The sequence below is a fragment of the Callorhinus ursinus genome, unplaced genomic scaffold, assembly GCF_003265705.2.
Source record: "Callorhinus ursinus isolate GAN/ISIS: 27379988/994484 unplaced genomic scaffold, GSC_fseal_2.0 scaffold4, whole genome shotgun sequence".
Lineage (NCBI taxonomy): Eukaryota > Metazoa > Chordata > Mammalia > Carnivora > Otariidae > Callorhinus > Callorhinus ursinus.
Window position 1 is genome coordinate 83009346 of NW_027397066.1, and position 22869 is coordinate 83032214.

The window sequence follows — 22869 nt, forward strand, 5'->3', positions numbered from 1 at the left end:
GGCACAAAGAAATGCCCTAACTAGAGTGAGATACCAACTGCAATCCACATACCAGAATACTGGTATGTTTTTAAGGAAGGAAGAGGCTAGGGAGATGCTCCTTTTTATTCTGATCCTCTTCAACCAGTAAGTCTAAAAAGCATGACAATTCAAAATGATGCAAAAACAAATCTTTAGGTCACTTTGCATCGGAGAGTGAAAAGCACATCCAAGACCAAGAGGAGAATTTTTGAAAACGAGCAAGATACCCATTTTCTAATCAAAAGATAAACAAATCTTAAGTAATTAGTAATAAATTACAAATTATTTAGATTATTTAGAGTTAAAAGATTTATTTTAATCTTTCTTTACTTAAATAAAAAAGACCCTATACATTACCCTAAGTATAAAACAACTGCAAGTTAAATCAGTCTAGACAGTAATTGTGTGTGTGTATGCACACAAACATATATATGGTCATCTTGAGTTCTGCTGTATGTATAAAGGGCTCTGTCACTTGTGATTTATAAACACATTTAGTTAAACAGTGGTGCTAATGAGGCAAAAGTGAAAAGGGGAACTTCTCCTAAGCCACACAAAATAATGGAATGAGAAAAATTCACCAAACTTACCAGAAAAACAAAGTGTATATAATGAGGACAATATATGTGATTCCTTTAGAGCAAAAACCAGTTTGCATTCAAATGCAAATCACATACAAATTCACTAGCTAGAATAGAGGACTCCCTATCATAAAGTCAATTTGTGAAAAACTGGATATTAAATACTTTTGTAAAGGCTGATTGTAAGGAGATGTGGTAATGTCCTTCTTACGTGCTAGTAAAGATGTATGGTCTTCATATATGTCTGCCTCCTGCCTGCCGTCACTGGAGAGCCTTCCTCACCAACCCTTTCTATGACTTTTGTATTAAGCACAGCATGAGCATCATTTCTGTAGTTACCATGAGCAAAGAATTCAAAAATTTAAGCAAGTCGGCTTAATAGGTTTCCCCATACATATTTAATATTTTTCACCCAGTTTGTGACTTATTTTGTTTTGGTTACAGTCGAGAAACTAGAAATCATAGTAAGTATGTCAACAAAAGAAATTTAATATAAGAAATTAGTTACAGTTGTTGCAGGGTTGAAAGAGCAAAACAACAACACTGAAGTAACAGAGACACAAAACAGTAGCAATAAGCTAATCGATACATATCGAGTGCTACTATCTGTATGCCACTTGTCTGGGCACTGCCCAGAGGACAGGAAACTGCTCTGGGGGAGGGGTTTTGTCATCACCACCTATACTGATGGTGGACATGGGAGATTAACTGAATCAATGATGTTGATGTAACAAAGATACTTGTTTCATTACCTATTAGCATTTCAAAGTACTATCTGCCCTTCCCCCCCCTTCAAAGGTACTAATGATGCTGATCTCGAGGTCCAATGCTATATACTGACAAAACTGTCTAACCTCTAATTAGTGCAATTTATTTACTTTCATCTGTCTGCCCCTCATTAGTAACTATCTTCATGATTCTGACCTGAACTAAAAAACCTGAAGACATCTGTCAGAGATTCTTAAGTGTTAAGCAATGCTTAACAGGAAAAAAAATTAGTTATTGCTTTTTAGGGTTTAATATATTTTAAAAGAATGCAGACATTGCTACAAAGTTAGACGATTTCAATTTTCTAGTTTACAGATATTTTATCTACCTCTGGCATACTTTAATACACTGCTAACAAAAACAAGACAAATAAATTTAGCTTTATATTTTTATTTTGTCATATAAAATAAAATGTTTTTAAAATAATGCATTTGTTATCATTTATCTTTATATTGACCCATTCATTAAAAAGCATGACAAATTCTCTTGAAGACTGCTACAAATTTTTCATCCACTATAAGAGGAAAGATGAGTGTCTTTTTTTACTACACTCAGTCCCACTGAAATACCAAAATTAAACATTGAAAAGAAAAGAGAAAGCACAGAAGTTTAGGAGTTATTATTATTATTTTGTGAGAGGGCAATATGTTAACATTCTAATTTCTTGATATATTCATTTCAGTTATCACAACTAATTGAGTTTTAAAGACATGACAGAGACCTTGCAGCAGACATTCAGTTTTAATTTCATTTTATAAAGATAGATCTTTAGAATTTTTACATTTATTTGCTTTTTTTTTTTAAGATTTTATTTATCTGACAGAGAGAGACACAGCGAGAGAGGGAACACAAGCAGGCGGAGTGGGAGAGGGAGAAGCAGGCTTCCCGCGGAGCAGGGAGCCCGATGTGGGGCTCGATCCCAGGACCCTGGGACCATGACCTGAACCGAAGGCAGACACTTAACAACTAAGCCACTCAGGCACCCCTTATTTGCTTTATTTTTAATGTTGGACAAAGGTGACCTTCCTGTTTAACTGTACAATGTATTAACAAGCACAGCTTACACATGACAGAGCTAAATTACCATAAAGCAAAATAATATATAAATATCTTATCACATTTTGAAGAGGATCCCCTCAATACATTTACAACATAATACAAAAGAGAAATAAATTTTCTTGTTAGTTTCTTTATAAGTTATATAGCATATTACTGTTTCTCTAATTTTCTCAATGCTAAAGTGCAAGTGAAGAACCCTTTAACATTCAATTTGGGATGAATACAGACTGGCACTGTGAAATGCTATATAAGTATCAAGGTAATAGTTTAATGAAAGTATTATTTAATATGTAACTTCTGTAGTACTTTATGGTCCCAGTTTTAAAAACAAGGAAAAAAAGAACTGACTTATCAGAATTTGAGAGGCAGTGAGATTTCTGATATAAATTAATCTAAATCTTCTCTTTATAGATGAAGAAACAGTTCCCCAAATAAGTAAGCCCCTTGGTCAAGGTCACACATCGTGGTGTAGCAAGAAGACCTAGAATTTAGTCAGACCTGGATACTGATCCAAGCTCTACCCCTTACTGTGTTACGCTGTACATGTTACTATATCTTTCAATTAAAGATTTATTTATTTATTTTAGAGGGAGAGAGAGAAAGCACGCAAGTGGGGCAAGGGGCAAAGGGAGAGAAGAGAGAGAAATCTTCAAGCAGACTCCCCGCTGAGCAAGGAGCCCCACACTGGGCTAGTAGATCCCAGGACCCCAAGATCATGACCTGAGCAGAAATCAAGAGCTGGCCGCTTAACCAACCTAGCCACCCAAGCACCCCCACTATACCTTTGAAGTCCTTAGTTTCTGCATCTTTAAAAAAGACGTAATAAGCATTTCACGTGTTTCCATGATGATGAAATTGAGTAGAGTATTATCATGGTACATACAAGGATGGTAAACATACGTGAAGTTCTATTCTTATTTAAGAAATAGCTACATATAATCCAAGTTTCTCTTGCCTTCTCATCTATAACTCACAAAGGTAATATTCTGCTTAGTTTTGGAGTTGCTTAAAATTCAAAATACATATTTTTCCTATATAGTTTTAAATCTTATCCCAATTATGTGAATCTCATGAATTCAAAACTGTACCTTTTGCCATCTACATATTAAATTAGCATAATTAGCTAATCTGAAGGGACTTTAACAAAGCTTTTCCATTCTATTCATTAGCCTCTGTCTTTTTCTCCCTAAGTGAGGTTAATATTTTTTCCAACTGCAAAAATTTTAACAGGGTTAATGAGTGAGTATAATTCTCTTCGTAAATACAAGGGCCTGCTAACCTTTATCCTTAGGGGAAATTAAAAATTTTAAGTCAAGCAAAATGTCTTGACTGTGATTACCAAGCAGTCTTTTTCCTGAAAAAATTAGTCCAGTACAATGATTAAAAAAGGGAAAAAAAATTGTTCCTTCTTTCAAATCAGGTATGTCTAAACTACAGCCTATAAGAGAAGAATGCTCTCAATTTTATAAAAGAAACTGTATTTCCACTTAACCCAAAGAAAAATTTCATATTACATACCTTTAAATTCTTTATTATGCATGAATATCAATTTATGAGAAAGAACACTAGCCCAAGGATTTTCTTAGTTTTCCAAGCATTATAAAGTTATGTCTCTATAGAGATAAATGTGACAGAGTGAGAAGAAAATGATGGGGGAGAGCTGGAGAAAGTTCTTTACTGTTTCATTTATCAGAGAAAAAGAACATCCATAATAATATATATACCTATATACACACATACATATATACACATACACATATATATTTTTTAGTTCTCTCTATGTTCTCCCAAAGACAAATCTCTCTTATTATAAATGGTACGTATAAAGGGCCTTAGACATTTTTACTTATGTTTTGCTAATCACAAAACTCAATTTCAGAGATTTTTCTGTGTGAAAACGTGACTGACACCTTATCCCTAGTGGTTAAAAGTAAATGGAAATATCCACATTAAGTTACAGAGGACAAAAATTAAATTGGATCCCACAATGACTATTCCTTCAGAATACAGCGCCCTGACATTGTTCTCTAGAATCAGACCATTTGTTAAATGCCCTGAAATTGATAACCATGGGTATTCTCTAATGCTCTTCCTGAATAATAGAAAACAAAAATGTTGTAGAGATTAAAAGTGATGTGCGAGTCCCAGATGAACTAAAGGTGTACAATAACAACAGCCACTTCAAGGAAAGTACATTCCAACACCCTGTCTTTCCTTTCCCCAGAGGTTCAAGGATGAAATGTACATCGATTTTAGCCAACTGGAAGAAACGTTTACCATTCCCAAAAGCAAAAAGCAAAATAGGATCTCATTCTCTGCCTATAAACAAGCACGAATATAAATACCAATGGTAGTGTCTCTGAAGGTAACGAGAGTTACAGGATAGACATAAGCCAGTACTCCACCTCCTTGATCAAAGGATTAAACAGGTGTCCCTTTAGAAACAGAACCAGATTTTCCTGCAAGAAAGGCGCTCGTTTCAGAAAGTCACACCAGCTAAAAAGGTGGATATCCATAGTCCTCATTTCTCATTCCTGAAACTGTGGTTTTAAGATAAAATCAGTTCTGAACATTAAACATTATTACCCCTAATTTTCAAATAAGGAAACTGCCTCCATGTCCAATTTTGAAGAAACTGCTTCCATGCCCAGTGGCAACCAGTAACATGCAGCAGAATCCAGGCCCAAACCCCCGACGTCCGTTCTAAAGTCCTTGGCCTTAGCTGAAATTACCACACCAGCCTCCGTATTACCGGTATACGGACATTGTAAACTTTTCTTATTTTTCTCCCACAATGTCAAAAGAGTTAAAGTAAACATGAATTATTTCTTGGTTTGTCTGCTGTATGACTAAATGCAGACTTTGGTAGGGCTGTAAACACAGTAGAGAATTACTACAGGGATGTTGATATAAATATCCAATGAATTAAAATACAATTACTTCTCACCTTTTATTTCTTGATTTATGTATGATTTTTTTTTTTTTTTTCCTGAGCTGGTAATAAGTCAACAGTGAAAACTAAGACAGACCAGTGTGGAACCCATGAAAGAAAGGGTTTGGTGGAAATCCCTCTGCTCCCATTTGTAACTCCATGGCAATGGTTTTTAACTTATACCAAAAAAAAGCTCCATGGAATTCTGGAGTTCCCAACCTTCTGAAGACCATTTACTGGCTCTGTATGGGTCCACGGATAATTCAGTTTTATAGTACCTGAAAGTGCACAGCAAATTACTTTTATCATTAACTCATTCTTTATAAATGTGTAGTCTGGCTCAGAGGCTCAACCCCTTATGCCTTTTTCTTCCCCTCCTCTCTTGACAATTCTCTCTCCTGATTGACAGTTGCTGTCCCATAGGTCTCGTGCTACTGCTGGGAGCACATTCAGGATCTGGGGAGGTAAAACCACACAGGACCCAGGCTGAGACCTGCAGCTGGCTCCAGGAGTTTGCCTCTTGGTAAGGCCTGTGGCTCCCACACAAAGAGAAAAGGACTCTGAAAAACATGAGAGGGGCACCCTCTGCGGGACTGGGAAACCAACTCTGATTAAGCTAGTAGGGTCCAAGAGTGAATCTAAGCTCTCCTGACTCATCCCCACTTCTCCTATAGTAGGATGGTATGGGTTTGTTCCAGATCAATTCTGACTTGTTCAGAAAATTCAACTGTTCTATTACATATTATGTATAAGAATGAAGTGTTGCTTGACCAAAACCCAACTTTCCTTCCATCCCAGCTTAAATTAAGCCTGGAAAAAAACATACTTGTTACTAGTTTAAAGCAAAGACAATTTTTAATCTGTCATCTGGTCAAACTCAACCATCAAATATACTTTTCTAAGATTCCTGGTCCTATATCAAGTTTTGATCAAAAACAAGAACAAAGACTCATACATGCAAATAATAGATGAAACCACACACTGAGATTGATCATGGAAAGTTTTTTTTGCCTATGTTTATTTAATGAAGTTATTTGTGTAGAAATATGATCATCCCAAATGGTACAGCTTCTCTCACCAACAACCACTAAACAGAAGATCCCTGCTATATTATTTTTTAGCACACAATATTATATATGTGAGAAACAGATGGTGAATGTCAACTTGGCCCCATTCCATCATCTGCTCTTTGTATTGCTAGTCAAGTTCAGAGTGTTATATAAGGAGTAAAGATAGACAATAATATTGTTGAAGACAAAGGTAGTCTCCTTCCTTGAGCTCTCCCAACATTTGCAGTATATATGCCAAGTACTTCCAAGGGCAACAACTTATCTGTAATATAGAAAATCTGTTTTAATTTAATTTTATTAAATAAAACCTAAATAAAAACATTCATTTCTAAAGCCCCCCCACAGACATTTTCTGCTCTAGAAAAAGAAAGAGTAATGGATCTTTAAAAACCCATACTTAAAAAAAAAAGGATACAGAAAATAGATTGCATACACCTCAAGAGGATACATGACAAGAAAAACAACAAAGCATAAATACTTTGCTGAGTTTTGTTTCATTGACTTCATTTCTACAGTAACAAGGTGTTTTCGAGTTCTATCATACCCACGTCAGATAAGGTAAAAAAATCATCCTATCTTTTAAGACAGGTATCCAAACTGACCTGTTCTGTTTGATTCAGTCTCCTTCAACTCTGGGTAGCATTTGTTCTTCTAGTTACAATTTAGTACTACAACTGTGAGGTCAAGGGCAGAGCCTCCATTATCTCTGCATTTGACTAGAGAATCTAGCACATATTAAGCACTTAATGAGTAATGAAAGCAATAACTATCAGCTATAATTCATAAGTTCATCATTTCATTTTGTATACTGGGTCCACACTGGTGATCAGCAAATAAACCATAAACATTTTCTAACCAGGAAAAAATAGTTTTAGTCCCATTTTAAAAACCTATCCTCATTTTAAATTTTTAGAAAGCAAGGGTCATTGATTTGGTGACTGCTCTATAATTTTCTTCAAACTCCAAATGTTAATTATTATAATAGTTAATGCTGATAGTTCTTGACAACATCTCTACAAGTAAGGATTAGATAATATAATTTGTATTTAAAAGGAAAAGTATGCCCGCGTACCATTAGAAAACTAGAACAGTGTCCATTGACATCATTCATACAAAAATGGTCAGAGATAATGTTGTCTAAATAGATGCTGAAGATCAATCTCACTTAGGAAATTTAATAAGATAAATCAGTAGGTATTAATTGACTACTCCCTCAGTTAGGCTAACTATTAAATATTGAGTCTGGTCCTTTGCCAGTGTTGCCTCCTATAGTCTACAGCTATGACTGTCTATAAGTGTTCTCAGTCATTCAACCAACAATCAATGACCTTCATTCGTTTCTTTCTCTAAACTACACCATTCTTGAAGATAAACCCTGCATCTAATTAATTTCTGTATTTTCCATCATGCAAAATACAGAGCCTTTTAAGTAATTAACAGGAAATGAGTAGTATAGGAATGAGCAAATCCTTCCATTCCACAATACCGTGATCATGAAAGGCATGATGGGGGGGCGGGGGGAAATGAGTGCTAGGATCAAGACGTTAAGTTGGGCAGAAAAATATTTCTTTTCTTTTTTTTTTTACTTGAGGAAGCAGAAATCTTCAAATTTTACAAATTTGAAATCACTGAAACAGAAAAGCCTCTCCCTTGGGACTTCCAATTCTGTTTCGACCTATGCCCCAATCACCTTGCATTAACCCATTGCAAATCCATCTTCAGACAGCTATCCTCTAAGATATCTTACAACAAACTCCTAAGACTTCCCACTTTTCATCTCTGATCAAAATATTCATTTCCTCAATGTAGTGCCTGTCACTTCTGGAAAATAAGAACTAACTCACATCACATTGCAATACTTAATAACCAATTACCCCCAGGTACTTGTATTTATTAACTCCTGTAAATTGTTGAGGCAGAATATCTTGCTCTACAAAAAAAGGGAGGGGGAGGGGCACCTGGGTGGCTCAGTCGTTAAGCGTCTGCCTTCGGCTCAGGTCATGATCCCGGGGTCCTGGGATCGAGCCCCACATCGGGCTCTCCACTCAGCGGGGAGCCTGCCTCTCCCTCTCCCACTCCCCCTGCTTGTGTTCCCTCTCTCGCTGTGTCTCTCTCTGTCAAAAAATAAATAAAATGTTAAAGAAAAAAAAAAAAGGGAGGGGGGAGATGTCAACAATCTAAAGAGTTGGCACTTCGGGGAAAGAGAATCAGAATTTAAATCTAATTTCCTTTTTTTTTTTTTTAAAGATTTTATTTATTTGACAGAGAGAGACACAGCGAGAGCAGGAACACAAGCAGGGGGAGTGGGAGAGGGAGAAGCAGGCTTCCCGCCGAGCAGGGAGCCCGATGTGGGACTTGATCCCAGGACCCCGGGACCATGACCTGAGCCGAAGGCAGACGCTTAACGACTGAGCCACCCAGGCACCCCTAAATCTAATTTCCAACTTGATACCTCTACTGTCCCTTCCCCCGTCCTCCCTAACTTAGTTTAGTAGTTTTGATTCCTAGTTTACCAGAAAGCAGAGGTTCTCCACTGTCATTTTTTAAAGACAAAGATATAATGTGTCCATGTTTATCAGCTGCTTTTAAGTGAAAATTATATTTTTCATTTTTTATTCATTACGTTTTTCAGTGTAACATAAATAGTTCATTTCTCACTTAACAAAGTACAAATCCCTGCATGATAAAGGCCACGGTGGAGATACAAAACAGGTTAAGACACGGGCCTTCTTCTCAACTATTTTATCACATTTATCATATTTACAATGATTAATTTTATTTTTAAATTGATAAAAAATTCTAACATCTTACTAACAACTAAAAGTGACTAGATTCTGCAAATATTAAAGTCTATTATTTCAATGTTAATCCTTTGAAGTAAAAGCAAAATTTCAAAAATTTAAATTGAAGATTATTTATTCCCTCACTTTTTTTTACATCTCACACTCCTGTATCATACCACGTGATTTCTTTGTTGTGATGACCACTGGATGTCATATGTAAGTGATGAATCACTAAATTCTACTCCTGAAACTAAAATAAATAAATAAATACTTTATAAAAGGGAATAAAAAATAAAATAAAACATATTAATAAAAATAAACAAATCATTTGTTCTAAAGTGTACAGACATATTAGGAGTATGTTTAACTTGTTCTTTGTTTTGTTACTGTAATGACTGCTGGTACTGTGTTAATGTTACTTTTTCATAAGAAAATCATAAAATAATCCTCAAATCTACTTTATTGTTTAACTTTTTCTTCCACCTCTTTTGTTTTAAGGATAGGATAATGAATCCTTTGAATCACTTTCTTCTTTTTGTCTACACTATCGTCACTGAAAGGTTAAAATAATTGTAAATTACCAATAGGTCTAACAATTTATATTCTTTTCTGCCATTGGATCTGGTACTTATCTTCTACTCACTACTCTTACTATAGTAATAGTTGTATTGAAAACATGTATTACAAAATGTAACAAATACAGGTATGGCTTCTTAATAGAGATTTTAGCCCAGCATAGCTACTGTATTACTTTGCTATCAAATCACAGTGAGAATTGATAGAGTTAAGTTTTTAAAAATCATCTACTGTCAGAAGAGTTTGATACCAACCAGGAAAAAGGATGTTATCTTTCAGGTTACAATATTAAAGTCAGCAAAGCGCGATCTCAGCTATTGTTCATTCTGGCAAATCACCAGTGGCTGGATGATTTACAACAGGTTACTAATTATATGATAGCCCATAAACATCGCTAGAAATTTCAAATGTCCACCTGCTAGAAGTGTAGCTACATGAGCTGTAAAAGGAGAGCAATCATGATCGCTGGCTGACTCCAAAGGCAAATATTTGGTTAGCAAGGCTGCCTGTTCACTACTAGTGTTAGTATTCACTGATATCAGATAAACCATATCCACAACAGAAATTTCCATTTAAATGACTGTTAACAAGTCTGATGAAGTTAAACTGAGATATGATGATTCCAGAATTTTAATGATGGAAGGAGTCAACAGACCTGTTATAAAACAGCTGTGTGTATTGGGAATGTTTGCCAGTGGGATTGTCTGGTTCCATGAGTAGCATGGTAATCTTAGAGTTGCGTCCTAGGGTAGCAGAGTTAGTCACACAGAGCGAGAAAGACAGTGAGGACAAAGGAAAACTGGCATTTACTGTGCGCCCACTGTGATCTAAAGCTTGAGCTAGATACTTTCAAGTATATTAATTTTAGTACTCTCATTAATGCTGTAAGGTTTATCATTGCTATGCTTTTTACACATGAATAAACAGAAGCTGTGAAAGATTAATTTTGCCAAGGTCACTCACATGGGAGAAGGAGTAGGGTACGGATCTAAATACTTCTCATGATGGAACCCATCCCTGCCCTGCTGTGTGCCCTTCCACAGGTCCCTTTATCCTTCTGAGACTGTTACCACATCTTTAAAATGAGCCCTGAAGGTGCTTCCATGTTATTATTTACTCCTGATTTTTTTTGTTCTGTTGTCTTTTCTTATTCCTTTATAAATGCATAAGGGAAGTTTGCTTAATAGAGATAAGGTGTATTAATGTTCCAAAAGGAAAATCTTTAAAGAAATGAGCTAGTTAGTTACTTTCATCCTAAGTTAGAGAGTTAGGGGTCTCCATCTCTGCATAGAAGACATTTTGTCAGTCTTCCAGGTTCAGTGACTGAATCCAATGAGTAAATCATCAGTCATTTTATTTGACATTTAGAATTTGTTATCAGTTTGTTGTAAAAACCACAAATATTTATTGTTTTGTGGGCTGTGTTTTCCTCACCTATAGTGTGCAAATCAGGGACTATCCCTTTAGTGTATAAACAGCATTTATCCCACAAGGCTGTTCTAATAATTAAATGGATCAATATATATATATATAATACTTAGAACAGTGTCTGGGGTGCATCATGCTCTACAAAGTGCTATTTATTTTTATGATTTGGATAATGTACCCCTTCATCCATGAAACATACAGAACATTACATAATTCCTGACAGACAATATTAACGGCTGTGTAGAAGGATTCGTTTACCCATAAACATACCTTTTATATATTTGTTTACATTTGGTCTAAAAACATTACTGAATATGCACTACTTGTATTTAGAATGTATCCAGGAACATCTTCAACTTTTTTTCTCTATCTTCTATTTAGAAAATTCAAAATGTATTATCATTGTTTCCCCAAAATGACCAGAACTAACTCCCCTTCAAACTAAGTAAAGAAATGAAACAGTGTTCAAAACAAATGTATTAAAATTTTATGTCCTGCTTATCTGGAGACAGGAAAGCATACAAAATTGGCTGCAAGCAAATGGTATCCAATAAATCTTTACAGTAAGAACAAATTAATATATAAATGAGCAAGGAATTATTCAAAAAGAAGGTATGATCAAAGTAGTAGTGAAGCATTCAAAAGAATACAAAATCAACTAGAAAAACAAAATCCCAACTTTAATCAAGAACATTAACTCTGAAGGACAACTAGGAAATTCCCATAAATTTACTGATGAAAAAAAAAAAAGCGCTGTAGAAAATAGTAGTGAGGAAAATTTCATAAAATTTCACTTAAGAAACTGGACACTGAAGAGGATACTTAAGGAACTACCCAAATGGATTATCACTGAAGTGAAGGAACTGTGGGCTATACCTCCACAGGCAATTTGTTCAAAATTTCTGATGAACCAACGAACCACAAGCAAGCAAAACAAAGAGAAAGTAACATCGGGGAGCACTGCTGCCTTGTCCGCATATAAGTCTTCCTCTTGGATAAGGAAGTAATCTCCATGATCCCTCAAATCTGTCAGTGTTTCAGACACTAACTTCTGAGGTGGAAACAGCAGATACAATCTAAGTTCCTCGGCTTGGGTGGGAAATGTCTGATTTTGTCACAAAGCCCTAAATATCTCCCTCTGGGAAACTGCACTTCCTTTGAAATTTCTCTCCTTCTTATTTGCTTACTGTAGGGCTAAAACATTTCTCCGCCACCGCTCCTTTCCAGGTCTCCTGCTCGTCCCTTCCCCAGAGTCCTAGTGAGTCTTCCTTTGACAAAACTCAGAAAGGAGAAAACTTGCCTCTTCTCTCAGGCTTGGCAAGGAAGTCTTCAGTTTCTTTTCTTGAAAGAAATTCAATCTCTGAGAAATTAAGTCTCTGAGAAGAACCCAGACAAGCACACTGTTGATTCTGGAAATCCAACAAACCACTCCAATTTAGAATTTCCACCAAGGTTTTCACAGTGCTGAAGGAAGTATCCAGCATATGCTGGAGTCAGAAGACCTGGCTTCTGTTTTTGAAACTTCAGTCGATTACATCTCAAGATAAGATTATACCTTTTAATCTCTGTTCTGGGTTTCCCCATCTACCAAAAACGGGAACCAGAGGTTTTCTTCAGTTTATATTTAAATATTTTTATTACTCGGAACACTTCTCTTTACTCTGAGGAAAACAACACAAGTTCTTTCGTCCTTCTCTATCATCGTTCTTCACCACCCCACACGCCAACTGTTTCTTTTCATGTGTCCTTGAGATCAATTCTACTTTGGAAACTCATCAGAACGTGGGTCATGACCCCAGCTGTTATGAATCTCACTGCTGAACATTTTCTTTTCCATTTCATGCCTTCCTTCTTTCTCTCCCAGTTGACAAGTAGGCAATCATTCATCCAGCAAACATCCACGAGTCTGGAGGCCATTCTGACCAGGATCATCAGGGATATCAATAAATCCCAGCAACTTCAATCCCTCCTCCACTCCCATAGACCAGTCCCTGCAGTGCAGACCATGACCTTAGAGCTGTAGGCTTTGTTATAGCAGCTAAGAATTTTCTTTCATGGGAGCTAGAAATGATGTATCTCAGTACTAGCTCAACAAATGTACTCATTTGAGTGTATCTGTCATGAAAAAAAAAGTTACCTGGTTAGAATTATTAAACACATCATTATTTTTTTTAATATTTTATTTATTTATTTGACAGAGAGAGAGAGCAAGAGAAGGGACACAAGCAGGCGGAATGTGAGAGGGAGAAGCAGGCTTCCCGCTGAGCAGGGAGCCCAATGTGGGGCTTGATCCCAGGACCCTGGGATCATGACCTGAGCCAAAGGGAGATGCTTAACAACTGAGCCACCCAGGCGCCCCTAAACACATCATTATAACACCAGATTTATTACAGTGCTACACTGAAAATCATTATGCTCATAACAACTCATAAATTCTGAAAGGTGTTTTATATTGCTTGTGTAAAAACTATCACACCATCCTAAAAGATGCTGACTTCTCAGAGCAGTAGATTTATACTGCCAAACTGAAATAAGAATGGGAATCTTCTGTCAGCTGGCCCCTTCTCTGAGACCGCTGCATTCTGTGAATGCTATGCTCCAACAGCCTGATGGCCCTAGGATTTTCTATGGGATCCACACAACCCCTGTCTAAAGTATATGCTAATAAAATGCTAAAAGCTGTCAGGGCACAGAACATAAGAAACTTCCTGACCAATTTTAATCCTAATTACTCTCCTTCTAAGGCAGAAACTGCTGTTTACAGCCTCATCCAGTTTTAGCTAGATGACCAGTTTAGAAAGCATGATTGTAAAAATGTAGTTTCATGGACGCCAGTTTCTCTTAATGACTCATCTTCAGCGGCACAGGCTTCTGAAGATGCAGCAAATCATACCAACAAGAAAGGTGCAACATTTCTATTATAATAAAGATCTTGGCATCATGGGATTTCATACTGTCTCATTTAAATATTCCCTTCGATAACTCTGAGATGACATAGAAATTGTGGTGTGTGTGTGCAGGATTAGAGATGTAATAACTTAGAACTTTCTTAACACGTTGGCTTCCTCTCTGGTCTTACAAAGCATTTCATAATCAAAAAAAAAAAAGTGAAAGAGAGAAAGAATTCAAAGTTTAACACAAAATTTAAATGACCTAATAAACTCATTCCTCCAAGTAGCATATCTGACCTCACAGGAAATCTTTTACTTTCCTAGTACTAGTCTGGTCCATGTAGGACTACCCAAGATCTTTCTAGAATGATAGGTATGTCATTTAAATAAGCTTTTGTATTAGAACTTTCAAGTGGTCTTTCATCAGTAGAGGCAAGTTCTGTTTCAACCTTTAGGTATGATCCTGATGAGCCAAATTACTAACTAAAAAATGAATGCCAGCAACACACTGTAACTTTGTATCTCTCTCTTAAAATAGAAGTCCAAACTATCTGCCTCTTCCTCTGAAACAACCACCCCTGTTCATCTAAAGTGCTTCATCCTATAAACTCCTCTCTGACGATCTTACAATCACTTCTCAATTATTATCATCAGGTAAATTATCCTTATAAAAGATGTTAATTTCTGGGGTGCCTGGGTGGCTCAGTTGGTTAAGCAACTGCCTTCAGCTCAGGTCATGATCCCAGGGTCCTGGGATTGAGTCCCGCATTGGGCTCCCTGCTCGGCGGGAAGCCTGCTTCTCCCTCTGCCTGCAGCTCCCCCTGCTTGTGCTCTCTCTCTCTGTCAAATAAATAAATAAAATCTTAAAAAAAAAAGATGTTAATTTCTGTTTCTAATTAACACTGTCACCTACTTTCTGATTATTCCCATCTAGAATAAGCTAGAAGGGAAGATCCATTGAAGTAAACCACTTAATTATTTTCAGTGTCCCAGGGATACATGAGCTCTTACAAGAAAGAATAAGAAAGAAAAAGGTTAGAGACATCACTTTCACAGAGAGAACACCAGCGAGTAGAACAAAAGAACCAATGATTTTTAGCTCACAGGCAAGATAACAATATTCTCACTCACTTAGTACTGAGTATTTACTACAGCGCAGTCTCTAGCTAAACACTTTATATGTATTGTTTTACTTAATTTTCATGAAACTATGTAAGGTAGGTACTATTAATATCTCCAATTTAGAGATAAGGAAGCTGAGGTCTGGCAACCCAAGTTACCTAACCAAGATCAAAACAGGTAAAAGTGTCAAAGTCAAGGTCCTCTTACAGCATACAGGGTAACTCATTCAGGAATGAGAAAAGCCCTATAGTCTGTTTTCAGTCACAGTGAAAGGATATTATGGAAAATTCCATAAAAGGAGACAACAATGTACATATTTAACCTTGAGCACTCCAGAACCAAATCCTCACATGTGAAACCATAGTATGCCTTTCTTTACTCTTTAGTATTTTTATAATATATTCTATCTTAATGTAATATGATCACTCCATGATTTTTATAACCGTTCCAAACTCTTTAAAGGCCTATCTCAAACACCTGAAGTTCTTTCAAAGCGTTTGCAAACATCCCCTAGTAATTGCTTTTAGTACATCAGTCTGAAAAAAGCATGCACTATCCTTTATAAATTACTGATGTAGTACAATTTTTTCACTTAAAAAATCAGAATTTTATTTTCTTCAAAGGTATCAAATGGAAGATCCCATTGCAAAACACTGGTCAGAGATTTACATATTAGTTTAGAAATACCTAATTAATCATGGGCTCTGCAAATTAACTGTAGAATCGTCATGACTTTTCTCACACATTCTTCTAAAGATCTCACTTTAAAAATATTTTAACTATATGTGTGTGGTTAACCCCCCAAAAAAGCCATCAAAAGAAGAATCAAGCATTAATGCTTATTCTCCGCAGAATTACTTAAAATAATCTACTCCATTTCTGTTTCTCTATAGGATTACAGTATGAACTATTCAGGGATATTATTAACCTTGCTATATAATAAAACAAAGAAAAATGATTTTCAAAGATTTTTCTAAGAATCATTCAGTGAGTTAAATATTGACCATGGGCTGAGGTCTAATATAAAGACTGACTTTTTAACATAACAGTTTTTAGATTAAACTGCTTTTCTCTAATAGAATAGGAGGAACTCACCAACCCCCTCCCTTTATTAATAACCACTCCGCAAATAGGCAATAAAAGGCAATGTTATTTACATTTTATAGAAGCACTTTAAGTGAAATAAATAATAGGAGTACACACATATCCCCATGGCCTTCATCCTCATTCAGATTATAAAAATATTCTAGACCGGGAGCGCGTGGGTGGCTCAGTATTTAAGCATCTGCCTTTGGCTCAGGTCATGATCCCAGTGTCCTGGGATCAAGCCCCGCATCGGGCTCCCTGCTCAGCAGTGGGTCTGCTTCTCCCTCTCCCACTCCCCCTACTTGTGTTCCCTCTCTCGCTGTGTGTCTCTCTGTCAAATAAACAAATAAAATCTAAAAAAAAAAAAAATTCTAGACCAGTGTAGTGTTAATTTATAACACTAAGACATATTCTAAATAAAATAACCCAAAATTAAGGGTAGCTATGAAATTATATAAATTGTTGAAGACATTAATTTTTATTTCATTTTTGGTTGTTGGGGTTTTTTTGTAAGATTTTTTTTTTTAGAGCAGTTTTAGGTTCACAGCAAAATTGGGAAGATACAGAGGCTTCTCATATGCTCCCTGCCCCCACACATGCATTATCAATATCACTCACCACTCACCAGTGCTATATTAAGCTGGATTTTTTTTTAGGTTGGGAAAATAGTATTTAGCTACAAGTGGATGCTTATGTTTTCTTAAATTAATAATAAAAGTAGAATTTTATATGTTAAGAGCTAGAAGGAGCCTTAGTGATTGCTTAATTTGAGCTTCTCATTTTAGAGAAAGGAAACTGACACAAGGGCAGGTAAATAAGTTTCTAAAAGTCACAAGTTAGGGGGCCCCTAAACATCTGAGGCTATGAGGCAGGTCTCCTGACTCTCATGGTTTTAATTACCCAGGGCTATAGCATGCTCCGTAACTTTCAGCTATATATATTGCCTTAGAATAATAATTAGAAAAATGCAAATCAGGCTGGTATTAGCTATAACTATCCACCTGACCACCTTACTCCCATAGTTAGTGGGCCAGCTAACTTTGCTGAGAAGAAAATCTGCACTAAACTCTATGCCCATGGTTGACCCTGTGGCCCTGGTATGCTCTGTTAGGCAGTGGGGGCTCAAAGGAGCCAGAAGGGAAGAGGGGATGCCGGAGAGCAAGCAACTGAAGAGGAACAAGGCTGAGAACCACCCTAATTCACAGCACACGTGAAGCTAACCCACTTATGCCCCATGCACACACACACCCAGGTGTGTTGTGTGTATGTCCTTGAGACAACACATTTAAGTTGAAGTTTATATCCCATATTCATAGGGATATTTTCATTTATTTGGCTCTCAATCTTAACAAGCCAAGTCCTAGGACCAATATATATCACTAAGCAAGAGTTATTGCAGAGTACGTGAGCATATGCAAACTTCTGTCCATCTCAGAAAACTTTATAGACTTATAAATGACTCAACTGTTAGTCCTTAACCCCAGTTGAACATTCAAAGTATCTGAAGAGCTTCTACAAAATGCCAATGCCTAGACCCCATCCCAGATCAATTGCATCAGAATTTCTAAGAGTGGGGCCCCAACATCAGGGCCAATCCTGTCCGTGTTACTCCAAAACACATGGTATATCTCATTGGGTGATTAATCAACAAACACATCATGTTTTTGAATACCTCATTCATGGAGGGCAATATGATAGTCATCAAGAATATAAAAAATAAGAAGACAGATTAGCTGTTTCTTACCTTCAAGGAAGAGAGCTTTCTAAAATTCTAGGTTCTTACATTCCACTGTCAATGTTACATTTCTACTTTAATGCCATTCCGAGGTTTTGGGTTTTGTTGTTGTTGTTGTTGTTGCCATAATTAATGGCAAAATGTCAAACCTCCCACACCATGTACACATAAAGGTCAGAGACCCCTGCTCACCACTAGAAGCACCTCTCCAGACTGACAATGATCCATTAATGAAATGATCAGTTCCTTCATTCAACCAGGGAAAAATCTGTTTAACCACATTATCATCTAATCCACACTAACTTTACTGTATATTGTGTCCATTAAGGTACCATTCAAGAGTTTTATTAAAGTAGAATAGAAATCTAGATCTGCTATGCAAACTGTCTCCTTTTGATCACTCTTCACACTTTACCAAATTACTAAGTGAGGTCATTCAAGTTGATACAGATGATGGTGACAAGAATCCTTTACTTGGTATATCACAATTGCCAGGAAGAGTCTCCATCCAAAGCTATCTTTCCACAAAATTATCTTAATGTACTGATTCTCATACTAATTAGCAAATTTGCCCTTAAATATAGACTTGGAAATAGGAAGAAAAAATATACTGTACCTTCACTTAAAGTATTTCATTCACATTTAATCAAATAAAGCATAAATATATTTCTATATTTTTTGTCCACATAAATTCCTGCAAGGGAGGTATTGTTTCTGTTTATCTTGGTTTTTTCTTAATGACCCAGCACTCGATAAGTAAATGAGAAGTTACTGTAGTTAACAATTACATTTGAATTTTTGCAGTTTTACATTTCAACAGGAATTGGCTTTTTTAAATCTTTAAAACAAAAACTGAAATGACTTTTGAGGGCTACGAAGGAGAGCAAAAAATTTCCTCTCGAACCTTCTTCATGGACTGTTTTCTGGAAACCAGCAAGCAGCTACTATTTAACATATGGAAAAATGCACATTGTACAAATGCACATAAAATTCAGTTTATCGTGCTAACCTTGGTCTCTCAGTCTCAGAGTTAATCTAGATTCTAAACGCCCAGTTGCACAGGCCAGCAGGCCAATGACCCTTAATTTCTCACAGTGATTTGTCAAATTCAAAAAAAAATCATTAAACAAATATCTCATTTAACCACCGGAGAAAGGGTCACAAACTCAAATATCTATGGGGACCAGGAAAGCAACGTAACTGAATGTGTCTATGGAGGTAAGAGGAGATGGAGATGCTGAGGTGAGGTTCTGGCAACACATACCAACACAGCCCTTATTAAAGAAAGCAGCTGGAAAAAATCAGATTTTCTGTGAAAACTTCTGAATCCTGCCTACTGAAACCAATGTAAACTGTACAAATCTCTTTGGAGGCCAAATAATTCTATCCGAGCTGGGAGGCAGCCTTCATCTCTGATCTAGATGATAAGAAGAAAGGCAATTCCGAAGAGGACCAAAAAAATTCACATTACCACTGATTTCCATAAACATTCCACTGAAATTTGTTTCTTACAGTCCACAGTTTGTCAAGCCATGTGCCAATGCATTAGGGTCTGCTTTCTTCAAGATAGTCAAGATATTCCATCTTGAGTTTTCCTAACTAGTTTGGCCTGAACTCCTAAGAGTGTTCTAGGATATATACAGAACATAGGCAAAAAGAGTGAAAGAGTGAACCTTTTTTTTTTTTTTTTTTTTTTATGAATGGTGATTCAGGCAATGGATAAGTGAACATGAATCACTTGGAAACATGAATAAATATAAACAATGAGTTTTTGCTCACTCATGCTCTCTCTCTCTGTTTTTGTCAACATTTGTGGGGGGAGAAGCTGAATTAAAGATAAGGAGTGACTAAATTCCAAAGTAAAATCATAAGCCAAATAAAAATCATGCAAGAGTAACAACAGATACACAAACACTGCCGCAAACCCAACGTAACACATTTAACATGATTCCAAATGAGTAAAACTGAACTATCTGACAAACCGCACTGGTCATTTGCGCATAAGATAGAGGAGGACTTAATTATGTAATACAGGTGAATAAATCAAGGAAAGGAATGTAGACAAATGTCTCTACAGTAATGCTGTTTGCATGGTCTACCTGGAAAAAAATTGTATTTTTACAAACTATTTGTGACATCATACTAGAGGAAACGTGGAATTTATATGTTATCTCTGCTGATGGATGAATTACCTTTACCTATACAAACAGAAAGTAGAATAACGTTACACTTCAACAAGCCTACTTTTTTATCGAGTGCCTTAGCTAGAAAAACAACTGATCATTCCACACTGTTTTTAAAGCTTCTTCCCTCCTCCCATCAACCCTACTTTTCACCAAAACTCTACATTTTCTCTCATTCACCCCATACTCTTATTCTTTTCCTAAACAAACAAGTAAATAGAATTTAAAGTAAATATACTTTTTCAATGAGGTTATTAAATTCAGATATAGTCCTGGCTATGTGATGGCTGCTAATAAACTATAAAAATTTGTTTTGTTATTATAACTGAGGGAGTATCTAATGTCTCTCATTTAAAATCATGGTGTTAACTCAGTCGACACAAGCCAAAGCTTAAAAACAAATATAAAACCTACAACTAAGAATTACTAATAAAATTTCAAAGAGAAGTCAAGGTTGGGACCAACCTGAAGACAATGGCTTCACACTGACAGACTCAGAGACGATGTGATGACAAATAAGAGTGGAGTCCACACCGCAATCTCCCAACTGAATCTGAGTTCAACTGGTGAAAGCATTTTAAATTAAGGGTTACTTGCATGACACACAAACACACTCACAGAAGAAAGATACAAGAACAGATACTCTGAGAGGACAGATAATAACTGCTCAGTAACTGTTGATTACTGATGTCCTCTCCATTTATAGTATCTGACCAACTAATTCTTGTCTACAAACAAGCAAAATACCGTGAGAGCATGAGACACCCCTGTACCAGATTACCACCCTGGCTGTCTTTTTCAAACAGCCGATAGGGCTATGTTGTAGTGAGATAAACATCTTTTCACCAGTCTGCCTCTCCCTTGGGGCTTCATCGGTTACCTAGAAATGAAATAATATGTATGTATAGATTTCCATACCCTCATCCTGAGGGGGAGGACTCTATAAAATGGAACTCAGTTGCCTAACTGTTAGAAAAAAATATATATTATTAGATAATTCATGTACTGAACAGAATATACATTAGATATAGGATAAGTTAATGGTTCATTTAAAAGTTGAATAAAATTCTTCCATTAAATTAAAAGGTTTTCTTAAGTCAACGTAATACATAATATGTCTGAATTATCCTTAAATGTGAATAAAGGTGGTTTTTTCAACCAATATTTATTCAGGGCAGAGGAACTGCTAAGAATTGTGTTGCATACTTGGGATTACACTCTAGTGGGAAAGACAAGTAATCAAATGATTACAGAACAGAAACTGTTCTATGACATCTGCCTTAAGAGCCACAAACATAAGGTTTAGCAATAGAAATACTTGAAGCCCACACTGTACTGAGGCTGGAAGAGGAAAGTGTAAGGAAGAATGATTTCTAAAGGAGGTGACACCTAATCTGGCAAAGAACGGAGGGGAGTGGTGTGTTCCAGGCATACGGAAGACCATGTGCCAAGACTCTGAAACAACAGCAGGTCTGGTAGAGAAGAAACAGAGATTCGGTAATAGAGGGAGCTTGGACTTTGTCCTCTAATAAAGGGAAACCATCAAAAGACTTTAAGCAAAGGAATAATACCCAGGGCTACTTGGATACATCAGAATCACTATGAAGAGCTGCAAGTCAGAGTCAACAACACAAAGTAACACTGAGGTCATTTAACTATTTCTGAACCAAAGATAATAAACTTTCAGCTTACCTCACCTCCATAACTAGAGAAACTTAAGGAAGACTCAAATCCCATAATATCCCAACAGCATATCATTTACATGAATGTGCTGAGACACGCTAGGACTAACACATTTGCCACACATGTAAGATACCTGTGAAACAAATGTCCGAGACTTACACGTATCCAAAGTATCTTCCTTAGCAGCTTCACAGAAAAAAGCCAAAGACATTATTATCATGATTTGATTTCTATGTCATGTTCATGAACCTGATCTTGGCATTTGATTCTTTTAACTCAGTTGGCTCATGGGACTGGCACTAAATATTAGCTGCCCAAAGTTCATAAATATTATTTGTTCAGCCCCAGACAAAACTGCTATAAAAATTAGAGAAGCACCAAATTCACTTATTATGTCTACTACTACCAAATTAGTCAACACTTCTCATTTTTGCTGTTAGTTTTTAGCAATGCTGTATTCTGCTTTTAAAAGCTTTGCCAAGACGACTGAGTGCCCCCCCAACCTGAGATTCCACAGACGCAGTCCTCAGCAACTCAAACACCCTCTGCCCCCGCATTCCCTCTCCCTTCACTCCTTTCTCTGAGTTCTAAGCATCGCTCCTCTTTGCCAAGGGCATCTTCCACTAATTTTCTTGAAAGTACTTCTTTATCCAGTCTAGTCCACTGTTTCATCAATTATGTAGAAGAGTTCTCTTATATTTTCAGATACTCCCTGGGGATTGACTATTTTTCACCCTTTGTACAAAACGTCTCAAGTCCCTTCTATGAAAGAAAAGAAAGAAAAGAAAGAAGAAAGGAAGAAAGGAGGGAAGGAAGGAAGGAAGGAAGGAAGGAAGGAAGGAAGGAAGAAAGAAAAAGAAAGAAAGAAAGAAAGAAAGAAAGAAAGAAAGAAAGAAAGAAAGAAAGAAAGAAAGAAAGAAAGAGAAAGAAAGAGAAAGAAAGAAAGAAAAA

General features: G+C 36.4%; 1 protein-coding gene across 8 annotated transcripts in view; it reads right to left on the minus strand.

The window, feature by feature from the left end:
* The window catches only part of PPP3CA (protein phosphatase 3 catalytic subunit alpha), a 502337-nt gene that overhangs the window by 214631 nt on the left and 264837 nt on the right, over window positions 1–22869 (minus strand). For 3 of the 8 annotated variants that reach the window (XM_073892034.1, XM_073892033.1, XM_073892031.1), the window contains exon 1: window positions 12519–12717. The exons of the other annotated variants lie outside the window; for them this stretch is intronic. In XM_073892034.1, coding sequence (XP_073748135.1) covers window positions 12519–12702 — 184 coding nt within the window. In that variant the 5' untranslated portion in view covers window positions 12703–12717. Of the gene's footprint in view, window positions 1–12518; window positions 12718–22869 lie in introns of those variants that run through there. 8 annotated transcript variants of the gene reach the window in all.